At 39.0% G+C, this 25,376-nt stretch overlaps 1 protein-coding gene across 3 annotated transcripts; it reads left to right on the forward strand.

Moving 5' to 3' along the window:
* Positions 1 to 982: 982 nt before the first annotated feature.
* On the forward strand, positions 983 to 23,917 carry arnt (aryl hydrocarbon receptor nuclear translocator). Of its 3 annotated transcripts, none has more exons than XM_007254518.4 (21): positions 983 to 1,299; positions 3,277 to 3,346; positions 4,123 to 4,161; positions 4,330 to 4,377; positions 5,237 to 5,450; positions 6,337 to 6,550; positions 6,905 to 7,007; positions 7,847 to 7,912; positions 8,009 to 8,094; positions 8,364 to 8,440; positions 16,473 to 16,607; positions 16,710 to 16,784; positions 16,875 to 17,026; positions 18,047 to 18,169; positions 18,537 to 18,621; positions 18,762 to 18,801; positions 19,189 to 19,291; positions 19,435 to 19,624; positions 20,114 to 20,297; positions 20,458 to 20,600; positions 22,191 to 23,917. In XM_007254518.4, the coding sequence occupies exons 1-21, from the start codon at positions 1,281 to 1,283 to the stop codon at positions 22,275 to 22,277; spliced, it is 2,253 nt and encodes a 750-aa protein (XP_007254580.3). In that variant the 5' UTR covers positions 983 to 1,280; the 3' UTR covers positions 22,278 to 23,917. The 3 variants fall into 3 exon arrangements, with proteins under 3 accessions (XP_007254580.3, XP_015462655.3, XP_015462656.3); XM_015607169.3 differs by having other exon boundaries at positions 984 to 1,299; positions 20,111 to 20,297; XM_015607170.3 differs by lacking the exon at positions 18,047 to 18,169 and having other exon boundaries at positions 985 to 1,299; positions 20,111 to 20,297.
* Positions 23,918 to 25,376: the final 1,459 nt, after the last annotated feature.

Below are 25,376 nucleotides of genomic sequence, written 5' to 3' on the forward strand. Positions count from 1 at the left end.
AAAAATAAAAATATCCAGAAACTTTTGGAAAAGTCATGAAAATTTGGTCTACAAATCTTTGTGTTTCAGTTTATCAATGGAGAAAATCTATTTTTGAGCTAACAAATACGTCAGATTTTACGTCAGAAAACTCAGAGTTTTTTCAGTCATTTTCAAGCCTACAAGACTCACATTATTAAAGATTGTGTGTCAAAATATTTATCAGATTAATTTTAGACCTACTATAATCAATTTTTATTATAGTTTTAGTCTATGTTTAGTTAAATTGTCTATGTCTGCACTGATGTTCCAAAAATCGAATGGTCATAAAAATAAATTTGCCTTGAAGGCATGGAAAAGTTATAAAAAATCATGGAAATCTTTTGGTTAGAACATGTTTGAACCTACCTTTGGATTTAGAATTGGATGGCACTCGGTTCATTTGTGTGCAAAGGCAGACAACCAAGACTTGTATGTGCGGCAGTATAGTGTGTATAATTGGTTATAATGAACAAAAAAATAAAATAATATTTTAAGAAAAGAACACAAAAATATCAACCCAACCTTTTCCCAACATTTTTTCACAGCAAGGCTGATTCCCATTAACCATTGGTCAAAGTGATTCAATTTACAGCTGATTGACACAATACAAAAATACATAAAATCATGTATTTGTTCATTTTATTACTAATATACTAAATGTTCTTCACATTTTGTTTGATGTTACAGATTGATGATTAAAAGATTAATAAAAAAACATAAGAGACATTTGCTCCCTAAATTTGTTACTAGAATAGTGAGGGCCATGTATTTAACTCACTCACTAAACTCCAGACAAGGTCAAGAAACCTGCGTTGCGTCACTCTCGAGCAGCCTACTCGTGGGGCGCGTTCCCATAACCTCAAGCACTCATTAGCGGAGTCTGCGCGGAACTAACGCACGTGGGTACAGTTCTGCGCACTTGTTAGGGGACAGATTTAGCGCTCCAGGGGGTGTATTGGTGCGCGGCCCGTAGGCTTGCGTGTTTTCGGTGGACCAGCTGAAGCGCCATTTTAGAGCTTTAAGGCTTTTTTTAAGAGAAGTAAATCATAACTTTATGAAAAATGAGGATTTTTAGATCGACAAGGAGACGAAAATGATAGTCCGCTGTAAGCCATGATATTATAGGGGGAGTTATTTTGATAAAGTAGATATTTGAGGGCGGTTAAAGAAGGGAAGGGTGGTTTTGGGGGTTTGTTTTTCTGCATGTTTTGTTTATGCGTTAGCTGGAGACGCAAAAACTTCCACAGCTCCACTCGGATATGGCCTCTTCTAATCCAGGTACTGCGTTTAGCTCACGGTTAAATTTGTTTTAGTCGACAGTAAAGAGCTGTCAGGAGTATTAACCGCGTTTTTAACCCAGTCTGACGCCAAACAAACAGCTAAGATAGTTAGCACAGTGGCTAACCGCACTAAACTAGCGTTAGTTAGCATTAATCAATTCGCCTGCTAGTGCTAACGGTATTTTATCTACTGCGCTTGCTACCTTTGATTAATTTTAACTTAACTAGCTACCTGACGTTAATAAGCAAGTGTTAATGTGTTTGGTTGGTTGTGTGTCACATATTTATATGATTTAGGGTATCATAGCCTTGGTTAGCTAGCGTTCGCGTTGAAATTAGCCTGTAGCTGCTAACCAGCATTCCACCGTTTTTTTAGTATACATGCAGCCCCAGCTAAGATAGGTTAGCGCTAGGTTAGATTTAAAGTGATTTATTGACGCACAGCGACCGACCTTTTGACGTAAATTACACTGATTTCCAACAGTTCTAAGTTAACGCTAGCTTCCAGGCCTTGCCTGCTTCAGCTAATGCGGTCCATACACTACACGATTTTAAAAAGACTTTTAACAGACTAAAGTCTGACAGCCTCTCACATCTAAAGACAAGTCACAGACTTTTTACTCACAGACTAAAATTTTACAAAGACTGGAGATCACTAACTACAAGACCAACCAGATTCTTTTTGAGATTATTTCCCACCATGCGTTTGGGATACAACACATATTACATATTAAGTTACAAATAATGTGACGTTATATCAATACTGTGATTTATCAGAGACTCAGCTTTTGTCCCCTTCAGTATTTTTTTCTGCCACACAGTTAACTTAGTTCTTTGTTTTTATTTAAATGCATTTTTTGTTCAACTCCGGCTATAAGCTTCTTTCCCCCTTGACTCTAGCAAGATTCTCGTGATTTTATCCCGACAGTGAAATCACTTGAAAATCTTTAGGTGTAAGGTCGGCATAACGCATGAGCCTCCAAATGTCACCTGAGTATCTCAGTGATGTGTGTTTGTGTGCGGCCCATGTGGACTACAACAGTATTGTTAAATCCGGGTCCAGGGAGCTCATTGACCTGCACTTCTTACTGGTTTTCTGTTCCCAACACAATTTCACTAATCAGCTCATTAACAGGCAGTTTTTGAGTTTAAAACATGGGTGTCTTGTATTTGGGTTGAGAAGCACTGGACTAAGGGGCAGCGCTTGTCAGCCAGATGTCATTCTGAATATTTAGTATTGGCTCTATACTCCATACAGTTTTGTACATCATGCATTGTTTTCTATGCTAACAAATGTTTAGTCTATGACTGTAATCTGTGATGCCATTTGTCACCTAACCTGTGGCTCAATCTCTTCGTGTACTTTTTCTAATGAGAAGTTTATGTCCTGTTTTTTTAAAACAAGTATTTTTCAAGTATTTTTTAAAACAAAAGACACAGCTAACTGTGAAATTTAAATGCACAGAAGATGTTTAAATGTGGAACATACTGATATTAATTGAGTAAATGTGTAATCTGTTATGTTTGGGTACTTTTGTGGAGGCATATCAAGTTGAGTGTTGAGTCCATTACCCCTCTCCCATCGCATTTCTGTCCTCATCACTTTTATGTAGTGTGGGGCTGTTACCAAGAAATTATCAGTCAACATTGATATTCTAGGTTGATACGTTTTTATAATCTGCATTGTTGATCATATGTTGATTATGCAAATTGATTCAGCCCTAGTAGATAGCAGCTGCTCTGTTGTGTATGGCAGTAAAGTTTACCTGTGATTTCCACTTTATAAGACATGTGCTATGTTGTTTCATCTTTTACCTGGATAGTTGTATGTAGACTGTATGCCAAATAGGTTCTTTTAAACAAAGTAGTAAAAAAATGTTGCCGGGTTTATCTCATTCTTTGATAAACTCTGATGTGCACAGTATTGATTATTTTTACTTTAAGATCCTGAGCCTGTTTGTATGTGTGGTTGTAGACATGTCGGAAGTGCCTTCGTTGGGAATGGCTGGAGCAATCATGCCAAAGGGTACCAAGCGGTCAGCCAGGTAAGGACTGTAGATCATTTGGACACACACACACATACATGAAAACACTGCTAATAGTTGCATACAATTACATTTATTTTACTTTAATTAACATTGGTATGTTTTATTTGTTTTCTCTTATTATTTTTTTATGTCTTAAGTTACACTGTTATTGCTCTTTATTATTTTTATGATTTGCTTACATTAGATTCATACTCTTCCACTTTTGTTATAATTATTTATCTTGTTTTATAATTATTAAAATGCTGTCTTTTCTTTACCAATTCATATATACTGTTGCTGAGTATTTGCTCAGCAATACTGTAAATGAGGGGTACCCTTAATTTACTCACAGTTCAAGTTACTGTAAGCCACTATTTACCAAACCAGATGTTAGGGGTAACTATAAATAATTTTATACTCTCACGAGGACCACTTTGGAGGTTTGACGTTAATGAACACACACATTTTACATTTCAGAAGTGTAACTTTTCTTTATTACTGTGATGTTGCAGTAATGTTAGGGAGGAAGCTCCAGTCTTATTTTTGTGTGAAGAATGGTTCAGCTTTAAGTCAAACGTGTATGTTTAAAATGTTCATACTTGTTTCTTGGTTCAGGAGTTTAAAAGAAAAAAGTTTTTATATACATATTTTACAACAATAGTGATTTTCATCTTTTAAATTAATTGTGAAAATTAAGAATGTAGTCATGGTTGAGTAGGGTAGTTGTGCAATAGTGTAAACTGATGACCATTGCAGATATATTATTATATCTCCTCTTTTATTTCCTTTTGCAGCTCTGACTTTGAGGATGATGAAGGAAGTAAGATGTTTCGGTAAGTTTCTGTTTTAGCCTTCTCTGTTGCAGAAAAGTTCAGGGACGTGTCTATATCAAGTACAGACAAGTGAGACTGTGAGAAGCTGAGTTGTGCTAGTATTAGTTTGTTATTGGTTGATGTATCATACACTAACTTTTTTGTGTTTTTTTTCCCCCTCTCTCTCAGAGGTGATGATGATGCAGGCACCTCAAACGACAAAGAACGCTTTGCAAGGTACAGTGACAGGATAAACAGCATGTGTAAGATCTGTTGGAAAAACGGTTGTTGGGTCATTTATGTGATATTAAAATGTGCCCCGGTTGCTAGAAGATAAAAGCTAGAATGCTGCTGTGTGAGAAAAACTGGGAGTGTTATTAAAACTTTCTAAAAATGCCAAGCTGACAGTGCAGAGTGCTTATTGCTTAAAATGGTACAAATATACAAGAGAATGCCACAAGTAGCTGATCGATTCTTTGAAAAATCTCTAGCATATTCATCTCATGAGTAGGTGCACCTGAGCCTTTGAGTGCTGACTGTATAACCCTCTGCAATCCCTGTTTTTAGCAAGCCTTAAAATGTTCCTTGCATGTTCACTTCCTAAAGTCTTTTCTTTTGAGCACTTTCCCTTTTGCCCTTTTCCTTCCTCTCCCCCTCTCCTTCCACTCTCCCTTTCCCTCTCTCTCTCTCTTCCAGGCACTCTGAAGAGACATTGATTTACCCTCCCTCATTCTTTCACCCACTCACTTTTTTCCCTTTTTGTGAGATGTTTTTTCATTTGAAGTTATTAGATATTTTGTTTGACTTTCTTTCTGTATTCTTTTTTAGCATTCCTCTCATTTTCTCCTTGTTCTCTCCCTCTATAATGCACACCTTTTTTGGATGTGTCCTACATCTGTTATACTCACTTACATTTTTAATTTCCGCTCCTTGTACAATTTCCATTTTATATGTGACCTTACGTTACCATGTATTTTTTTGTCTCTCTCTTTCGTTCGGTTAAATCTGATCTGTCATTCTTCAAAACGACGCTGTTTTTTGTTCATCTGCCATCCTCATCCATGGCCTTTGCCCCATGATCTCCTCCTGACCTCAGGGAGAACCACAGTGAGATCGAGCGTCGGCGGCGGAACAAGATGACTGCTTACATTACTGAATTGTCCGAGATGGTGCCCACATGCAGCGCACTGGCACGAAAACCAGACAAGCTTACCATTCTGCGCATGGCTGTGTCGCATATGAAATCTTTGGAAGGCAGCGGCAACACAAGGGCTGATGGAGCGTATAAGCCATCCTTCCTTACAGACCAGGTAATTAACACACGCACACACAAGTCTGTCACAGTTTAACTGTTTGTTTGATTTTGAGAAAGTGTACACTGATATGGCAAATGTCGAACATCTATGACTAGTATCGTGTACTATGACTTTTGTCATGTTAGCTTCACTTACCTGAGACAGAGTCAGAGGATATGCACGTGGGGCTTCTGGGATTCAATATGGGTGTTTCGCTTGCCTGCAAATTTTTAATACCCTAGAACGATTGCTTTTTAACAGAAAACTGTACAGCATAGGTCGGCAATAGGCGAAACACCTGGTTGTTTTAACTATAATGTACGATAATGAAAAAAATAAAATAAAACGTTTCTCTGGGGAACTTTAGTTTACACGCTCTCTGTCTCTCTGTGGCGCTCGGCGTGACTTTAGTTTCCGCCCATTCTCGTTTTTCCGCCAGTTCTTGGGCTCCCTTTCTCATTTTAAGGCGTTTTTTTCCAGCTGTAACTGGGCCGGGGCAGCAGTAATATATAAGACCTTAATCCTGACAACTCAGGTTCGATCCCCGTGGGAGGAGCGGTGTGTTTATTTATTTCTTTTTTCCTTTCTTCCTGGGTTTACCTGCTTAATTTTCCAAAAACAGATTTTGGAAACCGTAATGGTTTGGAATATATCTGGCCCGCAGCAAAAGCTAATTGCCGACCTCTGCTGTACAGGATAAAGAATAAGTTGAATGTGTTGTAATTGTAAATTTGATGCTGTTTATTCTCTGTAGGTATTTAGACTTTGTTCTTTTCTGTACGTTCTGTATTTTGGTATATAATTTTTTGTATGCACTTATGTCCTCACAGATGTCTTGTGTCAGATGCACTGCATATATCAAACCTAATCCCCCCCTTCCTCTCCCCCTCCCTCATTAAAGGAGCTGAAACACTTAATTTTGGAAGCAGCAGATGGATTCCTGTTTGTGGTGTCGTGTGACAGTGGACGAGTTGTTTATGTCTCAGACTCAGTCACACCCGTCTTGAACCAGTCTCAGTCTGACTGGCTAGGATCGTCTTTGTATGACCAGCTCCATCCAGATGACAAGGAAAAACTAAGAGAGCAGCTCTCCACCACTGAGAACGCAAACAGTGGTGAGGAATACCTCTCAGCCTGTCTCTCCCTCTCAGCCTGTCTCTCCCTCTCAGCCTGTCTCTCCCTCTCAGCCTGTCTCTCCCTCTTCTCCCTCTTACTCTGTCTCTCCCTCTCAGCCTGTCTCTCCCTCTTCTCCCTCTCACTCTGTCTATCCCTCTCAGCCTGTCTCTCCCTCTTCTCCCTCTCACTCTCTCTCCCTCTTCTCCCTCTCACTCTGTCTCTCCCTCTTACTCTTTTTCTTCCTCTCACACTTTCTCTCCCTCTCTGATCCAAACTAATGTCCCTACAGTAAAGTGAACTTTGACTGTCTGTCTCTCACTTTCTCGTTCTCTCACAATTTCTTTCTTACTTAGGGCGGATGCTGGATCTGAAGACGGGTACAGTGAAGAAGGAGGGTAGCCAGTCGTCGGTGAGGATGAGTATGGGGGCACGCCGTTCCTTCATCTGCAGAATGAGGTGCCCACAGCAGTCCCTATCCGTTCATTCTGCCTATATACAGTGGCGTGAAAACATATTTGCCCCCTTTCAGATATCTTTTGTTTTCTCATTTTTGTCATACCTATATTTTTTTAGATTATTAAAGTTTAATATCAAACAATATAACCCAAATAAACATATCCACAACCAGCCCTAATTACTACCAGACCTGTAGAATCAAGAAATCACTTAAAAACCTGTCTTAACAACCTGATGCTCAATAAACGATCTTAAAAAGCAGTACATTATGCCCCAATCTGAAGAACTTCAAAAACATATGAGAAAGTCATTGACATCTGAAACACGGATTTCTGCTGTTTACCAGACAATCCTGAGGGAGAATGTCCGACCATCTATTTGTGACCTCAAGCTCAGGCGTACGTGGTTTCTGCAGCAGGACAATGATCCAAAGCACACAAACAAGTTACACCTCTAAATGGTTTTAAAAAAAGGTTTTGGAGTGGCCTAGTCAAAGTCTGATTGAGATGCTGAGGCATGATGTGCAAAACAATTCTGCAAAAAAAAAAAAAAGAGTGCGCATACATTTCTCTGCAGAGATGTGAAAGACTCCTTGGCAGTTGTTGGCGTCAAGAGAGGCACAACCAAATTATTAGGTTTAGGGGGCAAACACTTTTCACACAGGGCTAGACTGGGTTAGATAGTTTTTCCTATAATAAATAAAATAATCATTTGAAAAAAATGCTTTTTATATTAACTCAAAAGCAAAAACAAAAGATATTTGTAAGGGGGGAGGCACTTTTTCACACCACTGTATGTTTGTCAATGTATTCTAAATGCTGTTTTACTTGTTGGTTTAGATGTGGTACTTGCCCCGTCGAGCCAGTGTCCATGAACAGACTCGGCTTTCTGAAAGCCAGAAACAGGTAAAAAACCTTTGCTTTGTTTGAAAATCTTATGACTGGGCACTTTCACACGTTTACATACACTGAATTACTCTTTCTCGCTGGTTCTGTTGTCAGGAATGGGTTGGGCCCTCCTAAAGATGGAGACCCTCATTATGTGGTTGTGCACTGCACTGGCTACATCAGGTCATGGCCTCCTGCAGGTAATATACGCTTAACATTACAGCAATATGGTGTGTTCTCATTTAGCTTAAAAACATGGCTGTTGTGTCTCAGTGATTGGAAAACATGCTTCCAGCTGCTCCATTTGAGTGCTGTGGAATTTCATAGAACAATCCAGAGGAAGTGGCCACCCATCAAAGCAGCTATTGTCTGCAGGAAAATGATACACTGCATATTTGTCAAAGAAAGTGCAGAAATCTCCAGGGTCCTAGTGCTGACTACATGTTTGATTTGTGTTATTTTTTCGTAGGCGTTTCTCTTTCTGAAGAAGAGTGTGACAATGGTCAAGGGAACCGTTTCTGTCTAGTCGCCATTGGAAGACTACAGGTAGTGTGTGCTTATGTTAGAGTAATCCTCTGTTGTGTTCTCACAGTAAGCTACACAGTATAGACAAATGTATGAGAACACCTGCTAATTTATTAGGGCCCGAGCACCGAAGGCGCAGGCGAAGCCTGCACCGGAGGTGCAAAGCCCTATTGTTTTTGGAATGTTTATTATTATTAGGGCCCGAGCACCGAAGGCGCAGGCGAAGCCTGCACCGGAGGTGCAAAGCCCTATTGTTTTTGGTCCGTTTATTAGGGCCCGAGCACCGAAGGCGCAGGCGAAGCCTGCACCGGAGGTGCAAAGCCCTATTGTTTTTGGTCCGTTTATTATTATTATTATTATTATTATTATTCTGCCTCTTTGCGTCCATTTTTGAGGCATTTCCGATACTCGAAAACTCACGCATTTTGGCACAGGCCTCAAGCTCGGCGAAAATTTTAAAGTTCCATAGAGGCTGGACTTTGGCGTTGTTCAGGAGCTCTATAGCGCCCCCAAACGTCGGCAGTGGCCGGGATGAAGTTTGTCCAACGTGCATCAACTTTGGTACGCTCATTGACCTCCTCATAAACAACAAGAATCACTAGATTTTATTTGACTCCGCCCAACAGGAAGTCGGCCATTTTGACAGGAAGTTGCAAAATAAAAAGTTTCCCGCTGGGTTTCGGAGTGGTTAGGATGTTTGAAAACTCCTAAAATTTTACAGAGCTATTTGGCCTTGGCCATACTTTTACCTTCAGTTGGAATTTCGTAAATTCGTCTTTCATCAGCTCTCTAGCGCCACCTATTTTATATCATATTTATGAAAAGCTCTCAGCCTCTTGATGATTGGCAGATTCAATAAGTCTTTGAAATGATTTAGGAATATTTTGTCGTTTTTCTCATGTGTAGCTAGAGGACTCTACAGCGCCCCCTATTTTGTTTAGGCCATTAAATTAGCTGTAGCTGTCTCAAAATTTCTCCAATATTCTCGATTTTTGGCAACAACATAGAAACTATCATCCCGCACATATTACCCTTTGGCTTGTACTAGCTCCGCCCAACAGGAAGTCGGCCATTTTGAAATTTGTGGAATTTTTACACATTTTTCACGAACTCATTCAAACTCCTCCTAGAGTCTTTGTCATATTACCTCTAAATTTGGTATGGATAGGCTCCAGACATACATGGTGATAAATTGCGAAGGAATAGTCGATAGCTGAAACGATGACGTAATGGTGGACAATTAATTTAATGGAGACGCAACACTAGACCAAAGTGAAACCATGACACGGTCATAAAACAGATTATTGAAAAATCATGAAACTTGGTAAAAACACAAGAGACATCATAAGACACGTTTTTAGTATTGGAATTATTGACTCCGCCCAACAGGAAGTCGGCCATTTTGAAATATGTGCATTTTACACACATTTTTTGCATACTTTGTCGAACTCCTCCTAGGGAATTTGTTGAATACTCTTGATATTTGTCAGTAATAAACTACTAACACACCTGATGATAAATTGCGAAGGAATAGTCGATATCTTAAACGAGGACGAAATGGCGGACAGTTGAATTGCTTGAGATGCCCCGTTAAAACAGGAAGTGAATACATTCTGGTGTTAGTAGGTGTTTGAGGAGGTTAAAAAGGTAAAAAACTCTCAAAAATTTACAGGCCTGCTTGATTTAAGCAGTACTTTGATCTGAAATTAAAATTTCATATATACGTATTTCATTGGCTCTATAGCGCCACCTAGGTTTCAATGCATATTTGACATTACGGGAATGCTCAAAACCTCTTGAAAATTGACAGATTGCATAAGACCTAAAAACACTTTACAAATATTTTGACAATTTTTTCATGTATAGCTAGCGGACTCTACAGCGCCCCCTAATTGGTTCGTTTAATAAATTAGCTGTGGATGTGTCAAAATTTGTCTAATCTTCTCAACTTTTGGTAGGATCGTAGATAGTATGACCCTGCACATATTTGCAATTGGCTTGTATTAGCTCCGCCCAACAGGAAGTCGGCCATATTGGAATTTGTAATATTTTTACAAATTTTTCACAAACTAATTTAAACTGCTCCTAAAGTCTTTGTCAGATTACCTCTTATTTCGCTGTAAATGAACAACAGACATATTTGATGATAATTGCCAAAGGATTAGTTGATCGGTAAAACGGTGACCCAATGGCGAGCAATTGAGTCACTAGAGACGCAACACTAAACCAAAGTGAAACCATGACACGGTCAGAAAACAGATTATTGAAAATTCATGAAACTTGGCAAAAACACAAAAGACATCATTACACACATTTTCAGCATTGGTAGGACTGACTCCGCCCAACAGGAAGTCGGCCATTTTGAAATATCTGCATTTTACACACATTTTTTGTGTACATTGTCAAACTACTCCTAGCAAATTTGATGAATTCTCTTGGTATTTGGTAAAAATAAACATTGAACATATCTGATGATAAATTGTGAAGGAATAGTCGATATCTCAAACGAGGACGAAATGGCAGATGGTTGAATTTTTGAGATCCCACATCAAAACAGGAGGTGAAAACCTAGGTAATGCCAGGTGTTTTGAGGAGGTTATAACGGAGAAAAACTCACAAAATTTGACCAGCCTGCTTATCTAAGGCTGTTGTTTGATGTAGAATTAGAATTTCAAATACATGTATTTTAACAGCGCCATAGCGCCACCTGTATTTTAAATGGATATTTCACATGTTTAACAGGATAGAAAACTCTTGAAAATTGGCACACTCAATAAGACCTCAAAATTACTTTTACCGGTTTCTCGGTTTGGCCCGGTACGATTTGCGCTGTTGTGCGAGGGCCCTACGTCCCCCTGTGACAGGGGGACAACTCGTTATTATTATTATTATTATTATTCTGCCTCTTTGCGTCCATTTTTGAGGCATTTCCGATACTCGAAAACTCACGCATTTTGGCACAGACCTCAAGCTCGGCGAAAATTTTAAAGTTCCATAGAGAATGGACTTTGGCGTTGTTCAGGAGCTCTATAGCGCCCCCAAACGTCGGCAGTGGCCGGGATGAAGTTTGTCCAACGTGCACCAACTTTGGTACGCTCATTCACCTCCTCATAAACAACAAGAATCACTAGGTTTTATTTGACTCCGCCCAACAGGAAGTCGGCCATTTTGACAGGAAGTTGCAAAATAAAAAGTTTCCCGCTGGGTTTCGGAGGGGTTAGGATGTTTGAAAACTCCTAAAATTTTACAGAGCTATTTGGCTTAGGCCATACTTTGACCGTAAGTTGGAATTTCGTAAATTCGTCTTTCATCAGCTCTCTAGCGCCACCTATTTTATATCATATTTATGAAAAGCTCTCAGCCTCTTGATAATTGGCAGATTCAATAAGTCTTTGAAATGATTTAGGAATATTTTGTCGTTTTTCTCATGTGTAGCTAGAGGACTCTACAGCGCCCCCTATTTTGTTTAGGCCATTAAATTAGCTGTAGCTGTCTCAAAATTTCTCCAATATTCTCGATTTTTGGCAACAACATAGAAACTATCATCCCGCACATATTACCCATTGGCTTGTACTAGCTCTGCCCAACAGGAAGTCGGCCATTTTGAAATTTGTGGAATTTTTACACATTTTTCACGAACTCATTCAAACTCCTCCTAGAGTCTTTGTCATATTACCTCTAAATTTGGTGTGGATAGGCTCCAGACATACATGGTGATAAATTGCGAAGGAATAGTCGATAGCTGAAACGATGACGTAATGGCGGACAATTAATTTAATGGAGACGCAACACTAGACCAAAGTGAAACCATGACACGGTCATAAAACAGATGATTGAAAAATCATGAAACTTGGTAAAAACACAAGAGACATCATAAGACACGTTTTTAGTATTGGAATGATTGACTCCGCCCAACAGGAAGTCGGCCATTTTGAAATATGTGCATTTTACACACATTTTTTGCGTACTTTGTCGAACTCCTCCTAGGGAATTTGTTGAATACTCTTGATATTTGTCAGCAAAAAACTACTACCATCCGTGATGATAAATTGCAAAGGAATAGTCGATATCTTAAACGAGGACGAAATGGCGGACAGTTGAATTGCTGGACATACCCCATTAAAACAGGAAGTGAATACATTCTGGTGTTAGTAGGTGTTTGAGGAGGTTAAAAAGGTTGAAAACTCTCGAAAATTTACAGGCCTGCTTGAATTAAGCAGTACTTTCATCTGAAATTAAAATTTCTTGTATACATATTTCATTGGCTCTATAGCGCCACCTAGGTTTCAATGCATATTTGACATTACTGGAATGCTCAAAACCTCTTGAAAATTGACAGATTGCATAAGACCTAAAAACACTTTACAAATATTTTGACAATTTTTTCATGTATAGCTAGCAGACTCTACAGCGCCCCCTAATTCGTTTGTTTAATAAATTAGCTGTGGATTTGTCAAAATTTGTCTAATCTTCTCAAATTTTGGTAGGATCATAGATAGTATGACCCTGCACATATTTGCAATTGGCTTGTAGTAGCTCCGCCCAACAGGAAGTCGGCCATATTGGAATTTGTAATATTTTTACAAATTTTTCACAAACTAATTTAAACTGCTCCTAAAGTCTTTGTCAGATTACCTCTTATTTCGCTGTAAATGAACAACAGACATATTTGATGATAATTGCCAAAGGATTAGTTGATCGGTAAAACGGTGACCCAATGGCGAGCAATTGAGTCACTAGAGACGCAACACTAAACCAAAGTGAAACCATGACACAGTCAGAAAACAGATTATTGAAAATTCATGAAACTTGGCAAAAACACAAAAGACATCATTACACACATTTTCAGCATTGGTAGGACTGACTCCGCCCAACAGGAAGTCGGCCATTTTGAAATATCTGCATTTTACACACATTTTTTGTGTACATTGTCAAACTACTCCTAGCAAATTTGATGAATTCTCTTGGTATTTGGTAAAAATAAACATTGAACATATCTGATGATAAATTGTGAAGGAATAGTCGATATCTCAAACAAGGACGAAATGGCAGATGGTTGAATTTTTGAGATCCCACATCAAAACAGGTGGTGAAAACCTAGGTAATGCCAGGTGTTTTGAGGAGGTTATAACGGAGAAAAAGTCACAAAATTTGACCAGCCTGCTTATCTAAGGCTGTTGTTTGATGTAGAATTAGAATTTCAAATACATGTATTTTAACAGCGCCATAGCGCCACCTGTATTTTAAATGGATATTTCACATGTTTAACAGGATAGAAAACTCTTGAAAATTGGCACACTCAATAAGACCTCAAAATTACTTTTACCGGTTTCTCGGTTTGGCCCGGTACGATTTGCGCTGTTGTGCGAGGGCCCTACGTCCCCCTGTGACAGGGGGACAACTCGTTATTATTATTTTTATTTACAAACTTCGCGCCCATTTTTGAGGCCTTTCCGATACTCGAAAACTCATGCATTTTGGCACAGACATCAAAACCCGTGAAAAATTTGAAATTCCATGGTTCATGTGTTTGGGCGTGGTTCAGGAGCTCTATAGCGCCCCCAAACGTTGCCAGTGGCCGGGATGAAGTTTGTCCAATATGCACCAACTTTGGTATGCTCATTGACCTCCTCATGCAGAACAATAATCACTCGGTTTTATCAGACTCCGCTCAACAGGAAGTCTGCCATTTTGACAGGAAGTCGCAAAATAAAAAGTTTCCCGTGCTGGTTTGGGGGGGTTATAATGTTGGAAAACTCATAAAACTTGACAGGCCTATCTGGCTTAGGCCGTACTTTGAGAATTAATTCGAATTTTGTAAATTCATCTTTAACCAGCTCTCTAGCGCCACCTTTTTTACATCACATTTATGGAAAGCACTCAGCCTCTTGATAATTGGCAGATTCAATAAGGCCTCAAAATTATTTAGAAATGTATTGTCATTTTTTTTGTGTGTAGCTAAATGACTCTACAGCGCCCCCTATTTATTTTAGCTAATTAATTAACTGTGGCCTTCTCAAAAATTCTCCAATATTCATGATATTTGGTAGAAACATAGACAACATGATCCCGCACATATTACCAATAGGCATGCATTTGCTCCGCCCAACAGGAAGTCGGCCATATTGGAATTTGTGACATTTTTACACATTTTTCACATACTCATTCGAACTCCTCCTAGAGTCTTTGTCAGATTACCTCAAAATTGGGCGTGGATAGGCTCCAGACATAAGTGGAGATAAATTGCGAAGGAATAGTCAATAGCTGAAACGGTGTCGTAATGGCGGGCAATTGATTAACTAGAGACGCAACACTAAACCAAAGTGAAACCATGACACGGTCAGAACACAGATGATTGGAAATTCCTGAAATTTGGCGAAAACACAAGAGACATCATTAGACACGTTTGCCGTATTGGTAGGACTGACTCCACCCAACAGGAAGTCGGCCATTTTGAAATATGTGCATTTTACACACATTTTTTGCATACTTTGTCGAACTCCTCCTAGGGAATTTGTTTAATACTCTTGATATTTGTCAGTAATAAACTACTAACACACCTGATGATAAATTGCGAAGGAATAGTCGATATCTTAAACGAGGACGAAATGGCGGACAGTTGAATTGCTTGAGATGCCCCGTTAAAACAGGAAGTGAATACATTCTGGTGTTAGTAGGTGTTTGAGGAGGTTAAAAAGGTTAAAAACTCTCAAAAATTTACAGGCCTGCTTGATTTAAGTAGTACTTTGATCTGAAATTAAAATTTCATATATACGTATTTCATTGGCTCTATAGCGCCACCTAGGTTTCAATGCATATTTGACATAACGGGAATGCTCAAAACCTCTTGAAAATTGACAGATTGCATAAGACCTAAAAACACTTTACAAATATTTTGACAATTTTTTCATGTATAGCTAGCGGACTCTACAGCGCCCCCTAATTGGTTCGTTTAATAAATTAGCTGTGGATGTGTCAAAATTTGTCTAATCTTCTCAAATTTTGGTAGGATCGTAGATAGTATGACCCTGCACATATTTGCAATTGGCTTGTATTAGCTCCGCCCAACAGGAAGTCGGCCATATTGGAATTTGTAATATTTTTACACATTTTTCACAAACTCATTTAAACTGCTCCTAAAGTCTTTGTCAGATTACCTCTTATTTCGCTGTAAATGAACAACAGACATATTTGATGATAACTGCCAAAGGATTAGTTGATCGGTAAAACGGTGACCCAATGGCGAGCAATTGATTCACTAGAGACGCAACACTAAACCAATGTGAAACCATGACATGGTCAGAAAACAGATTATTGAAAATTCATGAAACTTGGCAAAAACACAAAAGACATCATTACACACATTTTCAGCATTGGTAGGACTGACTCCGCCCAACAGGAAGTCGGCCATTTTGAAATATCTGCATTTTACATACATTTTTTTGCGTATGTTGTCAAACTACTCCTAGCAAATTTTGTTGAATTCTCTTGATATTTGGTAAAAATAAACATTGAACATATCTGATGATAAATTGTGAAGGAATAGTCGATATCTCAAACGAGGACGAAATGGCAGATGGTTGAATTTTTGAGGTCCCACATCAAAACAGGAGGTGAAAACCTAGGTAATGCCAGGTGTTTTGAGGATAATATAACGGAGAAAAACTCACAAAATTTGACCGGCCTGCTTATCTAAGGCCGTTGTTTGATGTAGAATTAGAATTTCGAATACATGTCTTTTAACAGCACTATAGCGCCATCTGTATTTTAAATGGATATTTCACATGTTTAACAGGATAGAAAACTCTTGAAAATTGGCACACTCAATAAGACCTTAAAATTACTTTTACCGGTTTCTCGGTTTGGCCCGGTACGATTTGCGCTGTTGTGCGAGGGCCCTACGTCCCCCTGTGACAGGGGGACAACTCGTTGGTATTTAATTTTAAGATGAAGAGTTTGTCAATAATGTATTCAGTAGAAGAGGTGTCTACAAACAAGTTATAGCTATAATCTTCTTTATATTAATGTTTTGTTTATTTACCTATCTGTATAGGTAACTTGTTGCCCAAGTGACAACAGTTTAAACCGGATCAGTGTCCCTGTCGAGTTCATTTCTCGCCATAATTGCCAGGGCACGTTCACATTTGTAGATCACCGCTGTGTGGCTACAGTGGGCTATCAGCCTCAGGTTAGTGCTGGTTACTTCATCGTTTCAATGCTGCAGTCGTCTGAATAATGTTTTCCTCATTGATTTTAAATATTGTGTGTCTTCATATGTGTGTTGGTGTAGGAACTTCTGGGGAAGAACTTTCTTGAACTGGCCCATCCAGAGGACCAGGGCTTACTCCGAGACAGTTTACAGCAGGTAGGTGTGCATGTTGTGTTGTGAGCCTGTTCTTCTGCTGTATAATTTGTTAAGAAGTTCTGATAGATATGCTCTGTTGATTTTGCCCAGGTTGTGAAACTGCGTGGTCAGGTTCTGTCAGTGATGTTCCGGTTTCGAGCCAAATCGCGGGAGTGGATCTGGATGAGAACCAGTTCTTTTACCTTCCAGAACCCATATTCAGAGGAGATAGAGTACATTATCTGCACCAACGCCAATGTCAAGTGAGGCTACATGCATGCGCACAAACTTTTATGTACTCCTTTTTTGGTGACAGGTACCAATATAGCATGTTTGAAATGTAGGTATTAGAATGCATCAGCTTGTCTAAATTGCTAATTTACAATACCTTTATTTTTATCTGAAGGTAATAATTTCAGTCGATTTTAGAATATTTTGCAATAAACACTAATTTTAATAGTTTCAAGAATATACTATTGCAACAAAATAATCATAAGATTTATTATTATTGTAAATATAATAGTAGAAAAAAAGGTCTGATTTTGTACTAAATAACAATGTAGAAATTCAATAGTGTAACATAAAAAATAATGTAATGTAACAAAAAAAGTCTACAAGAAACAAGTACATAATAATAAGTACATAAATATTGAATGCAATCGTACACAATTATACCCTTAAAGCTTCACAGTAAATAGCAAAACTGCTTTTCAATGCTTTTAAGAAATGACTATCAGCATTTCTTTATTTATTTTTTTATTTTATTTATTATATTTTAAACATTACCATATTTTTGTGAACGCAACAATATGATTTCAGTAAAGCCATTTTTGGTGATGTGTATGCAACTGTAATGCATTGCAGTAATGTGTAATTTAATCTGATTTTAATGTGGTGCATTCTTCTATAATTTGTATTGCGATGTTCATAGCTTTAATTGCAGTGTGCTTGACTGGAGTGATGATTGTATGATCAGTGTCGTGATTCGCGGCCCTGCAGGATATTGTTGTGTCCGAGACATGGATATCCCACAGCCATTTAAACAATCAGTCTTGTGCTTTTCAGGTTAAGAGGTACAGATTGGCATGCCATTTCTGCCTGTGTATGTTAATTTATTGGTAAACACAAGCCAACTATCATTTGGATCCAGTCAATGTGTTCAGGTTTAACGGCTGTCTGTCTTACATTAATTCAACCCCAGTTCACTCTGACCATCCTATCTCCACTTCTCCTCTCCCTCCATTCCCCCAATCCCTTTACCCTTTTCCTGTTCTGTGTGGCAGTAAAGCTCCAAATCAGGATGCCCTCTCCCCTTTGTCCTCCCCGAGGGGGGCACTGCCCCCTTCTCTGGGGCAGAACATTCCCAACTGCCCCTCTGCCTCCAGCCCGGGGCAAATGAGCAACAGGTGAGACTAGATATCCAAACCCCCCCCTCCCATTCCAAAGCATTTGTGGGTCTCCACGATCCACACTGCACTGGACTTCCCTCGTTTAGCTCCTTTATTTAGTTTCGTCTCTCCTTCTTTCCTTTCTTTTGTATGGTGATCCCTTCTTCTCTTAATGTTGGGGTACAGATAAGTAGATCTAACAGCATGATTGTAGGTACTCTGCCACCCCTCTCTGTGCAGTCCTTGGTCACGGGAATACGCTGCTGGTTGACAGGTGATGGGTTGTGTTGTGTTTTTGGTGGTGGGTGTATGAGACTTAACGAGGCACATTTAGTCTGTTTCTTACTGTTTCTCACTATCTTTCCTTCCCTTTCCTACTATGTAGGCAGTTGCAGCAGCAGCAGGCAGAGCTGGATGGAGGTGCAGGAAGAGACGACATATTTGAGGCTGGACCGGTCTCTCTTCCTCAGGTAAAAACATTGTTCCTGCTTATACTGCAAATTCAGGTGGATAATTGTGTTCATGGTGCTGAAGTAGAAAGAGGCCTTGGTTTTTAAATATGAGGTAAAAGTTATGTTGATGCATCTCTCTGTTTCTTTCCCTCTTCTAGGTTCCAGTGCAACCAGTAGGAGCTGTTGGTGTTGATCCCAGTAAGGCACCTCTTTATCGTCTTCATAGATCACTAGACAAACCTGCAATCAAATACATTTATCATTAAAATAAATGTTCTAACCAGAAAAAAGTATCAGATTGCAATGCTATTCGGAAGATACCAAGAACAATAAATGATTTAAAAAACATTGTCTGATATGTACATTTATTTATTTATTTATTGAGTTACACAAAGTAGTAGTTTGTAACACAACATGCCAGACAAGTGTAGCTCAATGAATGATGCTCATATTAGGAAAATCTTGAATCATTAATTGTTCCTGGTAACCTTTATCTTCCTTCCCAACATCATTGCAATCCCAGCAGTTCCTTCTGGGTACAACTGTGTTTCAACAATTGTTTCTCTATATTTCTTCCCCCTTTAGATCATTCTAAGGTTATGCCCTCTGCCGCACCCCCTGCAAGTCAGCAGGTTTACCAATCAGCTGCTCCGTTTAGTGCTGCAGCTCGACCCAGCGAACCTTTCAGGTAACTTTACAAGATTCACACATTTAGTGCACCAGTAACATTTATCTGCATGTCATACACCATAATCCAGTTAGGTCCAGTTTGTGGTCAGTGTATACTGGTCTCATTCTGTGGTTATGACCGTGAGTGTGCTCCGTCTCCAGGACCCCACCAATGGCTCAGCAAATTGCCCAGCCCCCTCCTTCTGCAGGTCAGCTCCTTGCACACATGTCCCGTCAGAGTGCCCCTCCCTCTGGACCTGCAGTAAATGGAACCAGCCCCATTCAGGTGCAGACGGCTAACGCAGCGCCCCCCGGAGCCTGGCCCAACGCACGCCCTCCCTTCAGCTCACAGGTAGGACATGGACACAGTAGCGAGTATGTACCTAATTCATACTGGTTAGAAAGGGCAGAACCAGCCGTTTAAAAAAAAAAAAAAAAAAGCAGCACCATAGTTCACCAATTCCAGTAAGACATTTATTTAGAACCCTAGATTATCATTGCACCATAAAATGTCTCTTGATGTAAACAGTTTTATAGTCCTTAGAAACAAAAAAACTGCAGGTGCTGAGTTTTTTTTTTTTTTATCAAAACAGTCAAATTATTGTACATCAATATATATATATATATATATATATCAGTTAATCTTTATAGATCAAATGAACACTTTTTTTGAGTAGCACATGACATCTTGAAATGTGACAGTCTCCTAAAAATATTTCTAATATTTAGGACAGTAAAGGTTGTTTAAACTTTGTAGAAATGTCTGAAATTTTGCCTAGGGTTCTATTTTTTTTTTGTAAGATGCTGTTCTGAGTTCAGATAATGTTTGTGGGTTCAGCAGGTGGGAGGACAGCCAGCAAAGAATCAATCACCTCAGTTTGCCATGGGAGCCTTTAACCCTGCCCCTTCCTCCTCATCATCTTCCTCGTTTGGGCAGATGGGTGGAGTTTCCGTCAATGTTCCATCAAACACCTCTAACTACCCTCAGCTCAGCAACCGCAGTAATCCTTCTGCCAACAGTTATAGTAAGTAGGGTTATATCTTTAATAATAACAAATAATATTTAAGTTAATAATCGAAACTGTTGTTAATGTTGATAGTCACCCCAGTCATACAAGTCAGTTTTGTGCAGCACCATTTATTTCTTTGTTTTTTAATCGAGATATTTCTCTCACTCTCTATTAGGCGATGTCACTCAGGCAGGGTCTCAGTTCCCCTCCAGACCAGCAGAGGCATCAGGCTGGCAGCAGTGGCAGAACCAGCCACACACGCAAAGCAATGCAGACACACATCCTCACATACAGAATAACCAGCCAGAGATGTTCAATGTGAGTATTGTGTGTATGAAACTGTGAGTGAGAGAGAAACTGTGCGAGTGAGTGTGCAAGTGTGTCAGTGAATGAGTAGCTGTGTGAGCAAGAAACTGTGTGAGTGAGTGTGTCCGTGTGTGAGTAAGAAACTGTGAGAGTGAGAAACTGTGAGTGTGTGAGTGAGAGAGAAATTGTGTGAGCAAGAAACTGTGTGAGTGAGAAACTGTGAGTGAGAGGGTGAGTAACTGTGTGAGTGTGTGAGAGAGAAACTGAGTGAGTGTGTGGGAGAAACTGTGTGAGCAAGAAACTGTGCGAGTGAGTGTGCGAGTGAGTGTAAGTGAGAAACTGAGAGAGTGAGTGTAAGTGAGAAACTGAGAGAGTGAGTGTGTGAGAGAGAAACTGTGAGTGAGGGTGTGGTTGAGTGAGAAACCGTGAGAGTAACTGAGTGAGAGTGTGTGAGAGAAACTGTGTGAGTGAGAGTGTGTGGGTGGGTGAGTGAGAGAGAAACTGTGTGAGTGAGTAACTGTGTGAGCAAGAAACTGTGCGAGTGAGAGAAACTGTGTGAAAGAGTGAGTGCGTAACTGAGTGTGAAAGAGGGAAAAAAAGAGGGAAACTGTGAGAGTGTGTGAGAGAGAGAAACTGTGAGTGAGGGTGTGGGTGAGTGAGAAACTGTGAGAGTAACTGAGTGAGAGTGTGAGTAACTGAGTGTGAGAGAAACTGTGAGAAAGTGAGTGAGAGAGAAACTGTGTGAGAGAAACTTTGTGATTGAGTGTGAGATAGAGAAACTGTGTGAGTGAGAAACTAAGAGAAACTGTGAGAGAGTATGTGGGTGAGTGAGAAACAGAGAGTGAGTGTGTGGGAGAAACTGAGTGAGAGAGTAACTGTGTGAGAGTGAAACTGTGTGTGAGGGTGAGTAACTGTGTGTGAGAGATACTGTGTGGGAGAAACTGTGTGAGTGAGTGAGTGAGTGAGAGAGTAACTGTGAGTGACACTGAGTGTTAGAGGGAGAAACTGTGTGAGTGAGTGACTGTGTGAGAGAGAAACTGTGTGAGTGAGTAACTGTGAGTGAAACTGTGAGTGTGAGAGGGAAACTGAGTGAGGGTGTGAGAGTGAGTGTGTGAGAGAAACTGTGAGGGTGTGTGAGAAACTGTGAGTGAGAAGCTGTGTGAGTGAGTGAGAGTGTGTGTAAAATTGTGAGAGAGAGGGTGTGTGAGTAAGTGAGAGATGGAGGAAAATGAAGTGGATGAATGTAGCAGACGTCTCGACATGTAGCTTGCAGGATTAGTGAGCATAAATCAGTGTTGATAAAGGGCTCGACCAATTTGGGACAACATGAGGAAAATGCAAGATCGAGTGATATGCTTACTTTAGAACATGGAATCATACAAGCATAATAGGAGGTAAACATGCAAAGCCATTTAGCAAAATGTGCACATGTTGGCAGGTCTGAATTCTTGGCATTTGTAAATCGATTCAAAATCTTCCCCGTCTGAATCGAGTTTTTTTCTAAGATTTCATTGACCTCTGTGTATATAAATAATAGAAACCACACCTTTTTAAACACATGCTATATAAATCTCTAAATTATACTATTTTGTTATTTTCCAGGATGTTCTGTCGATGTTGGATCAGTCTGCGAATTTCAATAGTGAAGATTTTGGAGAAATCCCCATGTTCCCTCCCTTTGCTGATTGAGCCGTCTTTTCTGTCATCTGTTTTTTTTTCTCCTTTCATCTGTATTTTAATTTCTTCAGTTTAAATGACTACACAGCAACAAGATGGAGCAAACAGTGTAAAGGAGGAACTGTTTAAAGCCATAACGCAAGGAAAAAGTGAGGGAGACAAACCGAAAGTAGCACACGAGAGCACAGTCCTGCCAGGCTGATTCTCAGCAGTGTTTGAGTTGAGATTGCTCAGCTGTGGAAGTGACTCTGTGCTCAAACCACGCACAAGCAAACTAAAAGAGCACGACAAGTCCTACACACTGAGTTACTTTCCCTATCTCTACCACCCTACATAATGCACACAGGCACTCATTTGTGCACAGGTTCGAAATTCAGGCTCTACTCTAGTCTCAAAAGTCCCTGAGATAAGAGTGTCTGGTGAGTATAATTATTGCACTACCCCCTTTTTTCCTAAATATCACACTAGGTTCTGAAAGTTTGTTCCCTCAGTTCATGTTCTCACACTTCCCTATTAGCAAGGATGGACACCGCCTGTCAAATGTTTGGTTACACTTTGAGTAATGTTTTCACTGTTACTTTTGGTAATGGTTTGAATAATTTTAGGTTTCACACTTGTTAAACAGATTGAATAATAATTTTTTTAAAGAAAGCTGCCAAAAGCTGAAAAGCTTGGTATGTAATGTGAAGTTCTAACCATGAAAGAAAACCTAGTGTTTTATATATTTAGATTTTTTTTAAAGTGCTAAACCTTTGAAGGGTAGTGTCATTAGTTACATAACGGAGACCTGAACACACTTAATGCACGCACACATTTAGTTCCTCCTGTGTGCTCTCATGAGATTTTATTATTCTGTTTGCTCAGTAATTTTTTTTTACAAGAACAATGATAGGAAAAGCAATAATTACAGGCAGGGCATGAGTATTTTTAAGCCATTTTATATTGTTTCATTATCTAATTAAAAGGCCGTACAGTAGCTACAACATTGAATGTAGCTATTACACAGTTAGAGCCCAGCAGTCTTTTGACTAACTCTAGGATCTACAACAACTCAAATTTTTCCTATAGTATAATTTACTCAAAACTCAGACCACCACCAGCACAACCATTTTATTTAATTCTAACTAATTTAGACATTTTTATGATACTTATATTTTAAGTAAAGCGATTGCTGTGTAAAATCACATGTTGAACCATTTTGGATGTTCTCTGCAGTCTATAGATGGTCAGGTCATCTACAACTGGACCTTTTATGGTCCATTATGGTAACATTTAGGCAGATAAATTCTGCTTAAACTCAGCTGCACTCAGTAATCCAAAGGTTCCTGCTTCATGTTTTATCCAGACCTCTTCTGTTTTTTTTTTCTTTCTATTGAATGTTTAAACTGTCAGCATATGCATTTGGAAAATGCAGAAACTGGCATCAGTTCCTCTTTCTTGCAGTGGCGAAGGTGGTGTTCTGGTGTATTTGTTGTAATGTATTTGTTTCAAACCACTTTGGTTTTCGTCCAGGTTTTTACAACGATGTGAATTGCAGTTTATAAATTACACATAGATTCACAAATATATGAAAATATATGTATATGAAATGTTAAACAGGCGAAAGAGAAATGTCTGGCTTTTTGTATTAAATTGTTATATTGTCAGAAAAAGACTTGCTGTGTTTTTATTAATAAGAATCATAGATCACATATTTGATCACTTTGGAGCTCATATTGAAATCTGGATTATAATCAAGGTGTGAATAAAGTGTAACAATTCATTTGTTTAAGTATTTTAATATGGTTTGCAATATTGTAATTATAGTTTACATGCTTTTTGTTCATTTACACTGACACCTAGTTCGCAGTGTTGTCTTCAGATCCTACTTTGATTTTCATTAAAAAAAAAGTTAAGTTTAATTTCAAATTAAGATTTTAGAATAAAACAATTGCTTAGTCACTAATGTAACCATTCTTTGATGGGTAACGGGTTTCAAAGCATTGAACCTTAGCCTTAGCTGGGCTTAATGATTAATGACTAATTAATTTGACTTGTATTGAAAAGTAATATAAAAATAGTTATATTTATTTGTTAAAGAAAACGGAACTAACCTTTTTATCTAGTTGACAATTGTTAAACATGGTTGAATATTGGTAAATGAACCCAGGAAAGATTACTGCTGTTCTTAACAGGTCAACATAATGTAAAGTTTTATAATTATGATTTATAAAGGAATTACATGTTATGTTTAAAAAAAAAAGGGTTTAAACACGTTATATGCGTATTTATAAACTTATTTTCTTCCTTGCTTGATGATTTTACATACCGGTAATTTTTTTTTTTTTTTTTTATACCAACCCCTGACCCAATCTTACACTATTTTATACAGTGGTTTAAGCCAGACTAAGTTCACATACACTGATCCACTAACTAATCTGAATGATCGATCAATGTTCCAAGTTGCTGGGACACTCCCACTGTAAACAACGCTGAAGCTGATTGATCATCCCGGTCTGTGTCATCTGTGCTACTCTCTGTCCATGCTGACGGAGGATCTGTTTAACTACTCTGGATAGGGTTTCTCCCTGTACTCATCTCTCTCTCCCTCCCTCCTTCTCTTCATCTCGTTTGTGTCCTTCCTGTTCCTCCTTTCTTTTCTCTGGTTCCATCTCTCTGGTCTTTGCTTGACAGTGATAGCTGTTAAATTGCGATGGGTAGGTTTACTGTTGAGTAGATCTCTGTATCACTGCTCAGCTTTTTATCCTCAGCCTATTTGTCTTGTCTATGTATACTTCATTGACACGAGAGAATAGAGCTGCCATAACAATATGACCTGTATAGCATTGTCCTGCTATTTCTTTCTTTTCTTTACTTCATTTCCTGTTAGTCTAATGTTACTTCTCTCTTAGTTGGCATTCAAACTAAGCCACACTCCATCTGATTGGTGTAGTTCAGTTTTCAATTCCTCTCTCTCTGGCACACTCCGCTGCTCCCTCCCTCCTTCCTACTAATCAGTCCTTGCTTCCTCTATTCTTTCACTGAACAGCATCTTATAAATGGTATATTTTTATGTATATAGTTTTTTTTTTTATAAGAGGTCAATTTAAGCCATCTGAGAGAATCTGCTCT

Source organism: Astyanax mexicanus, chromosome 6 (assembly GCF_023375975.1).
Source record: "Astyanax mexicanus isolate ESR-SI-001 chromosome 6, AstMex3_surface, whole genome shotgun sequence".
Classification (NCBI taxonomy): domain Eukaryota; kingdom Metazoa; phylum Chordata; class Actinopteri; order Characiformes; family Acestrorhamphidae; genus Astyanax; species Astyanax mexicanus.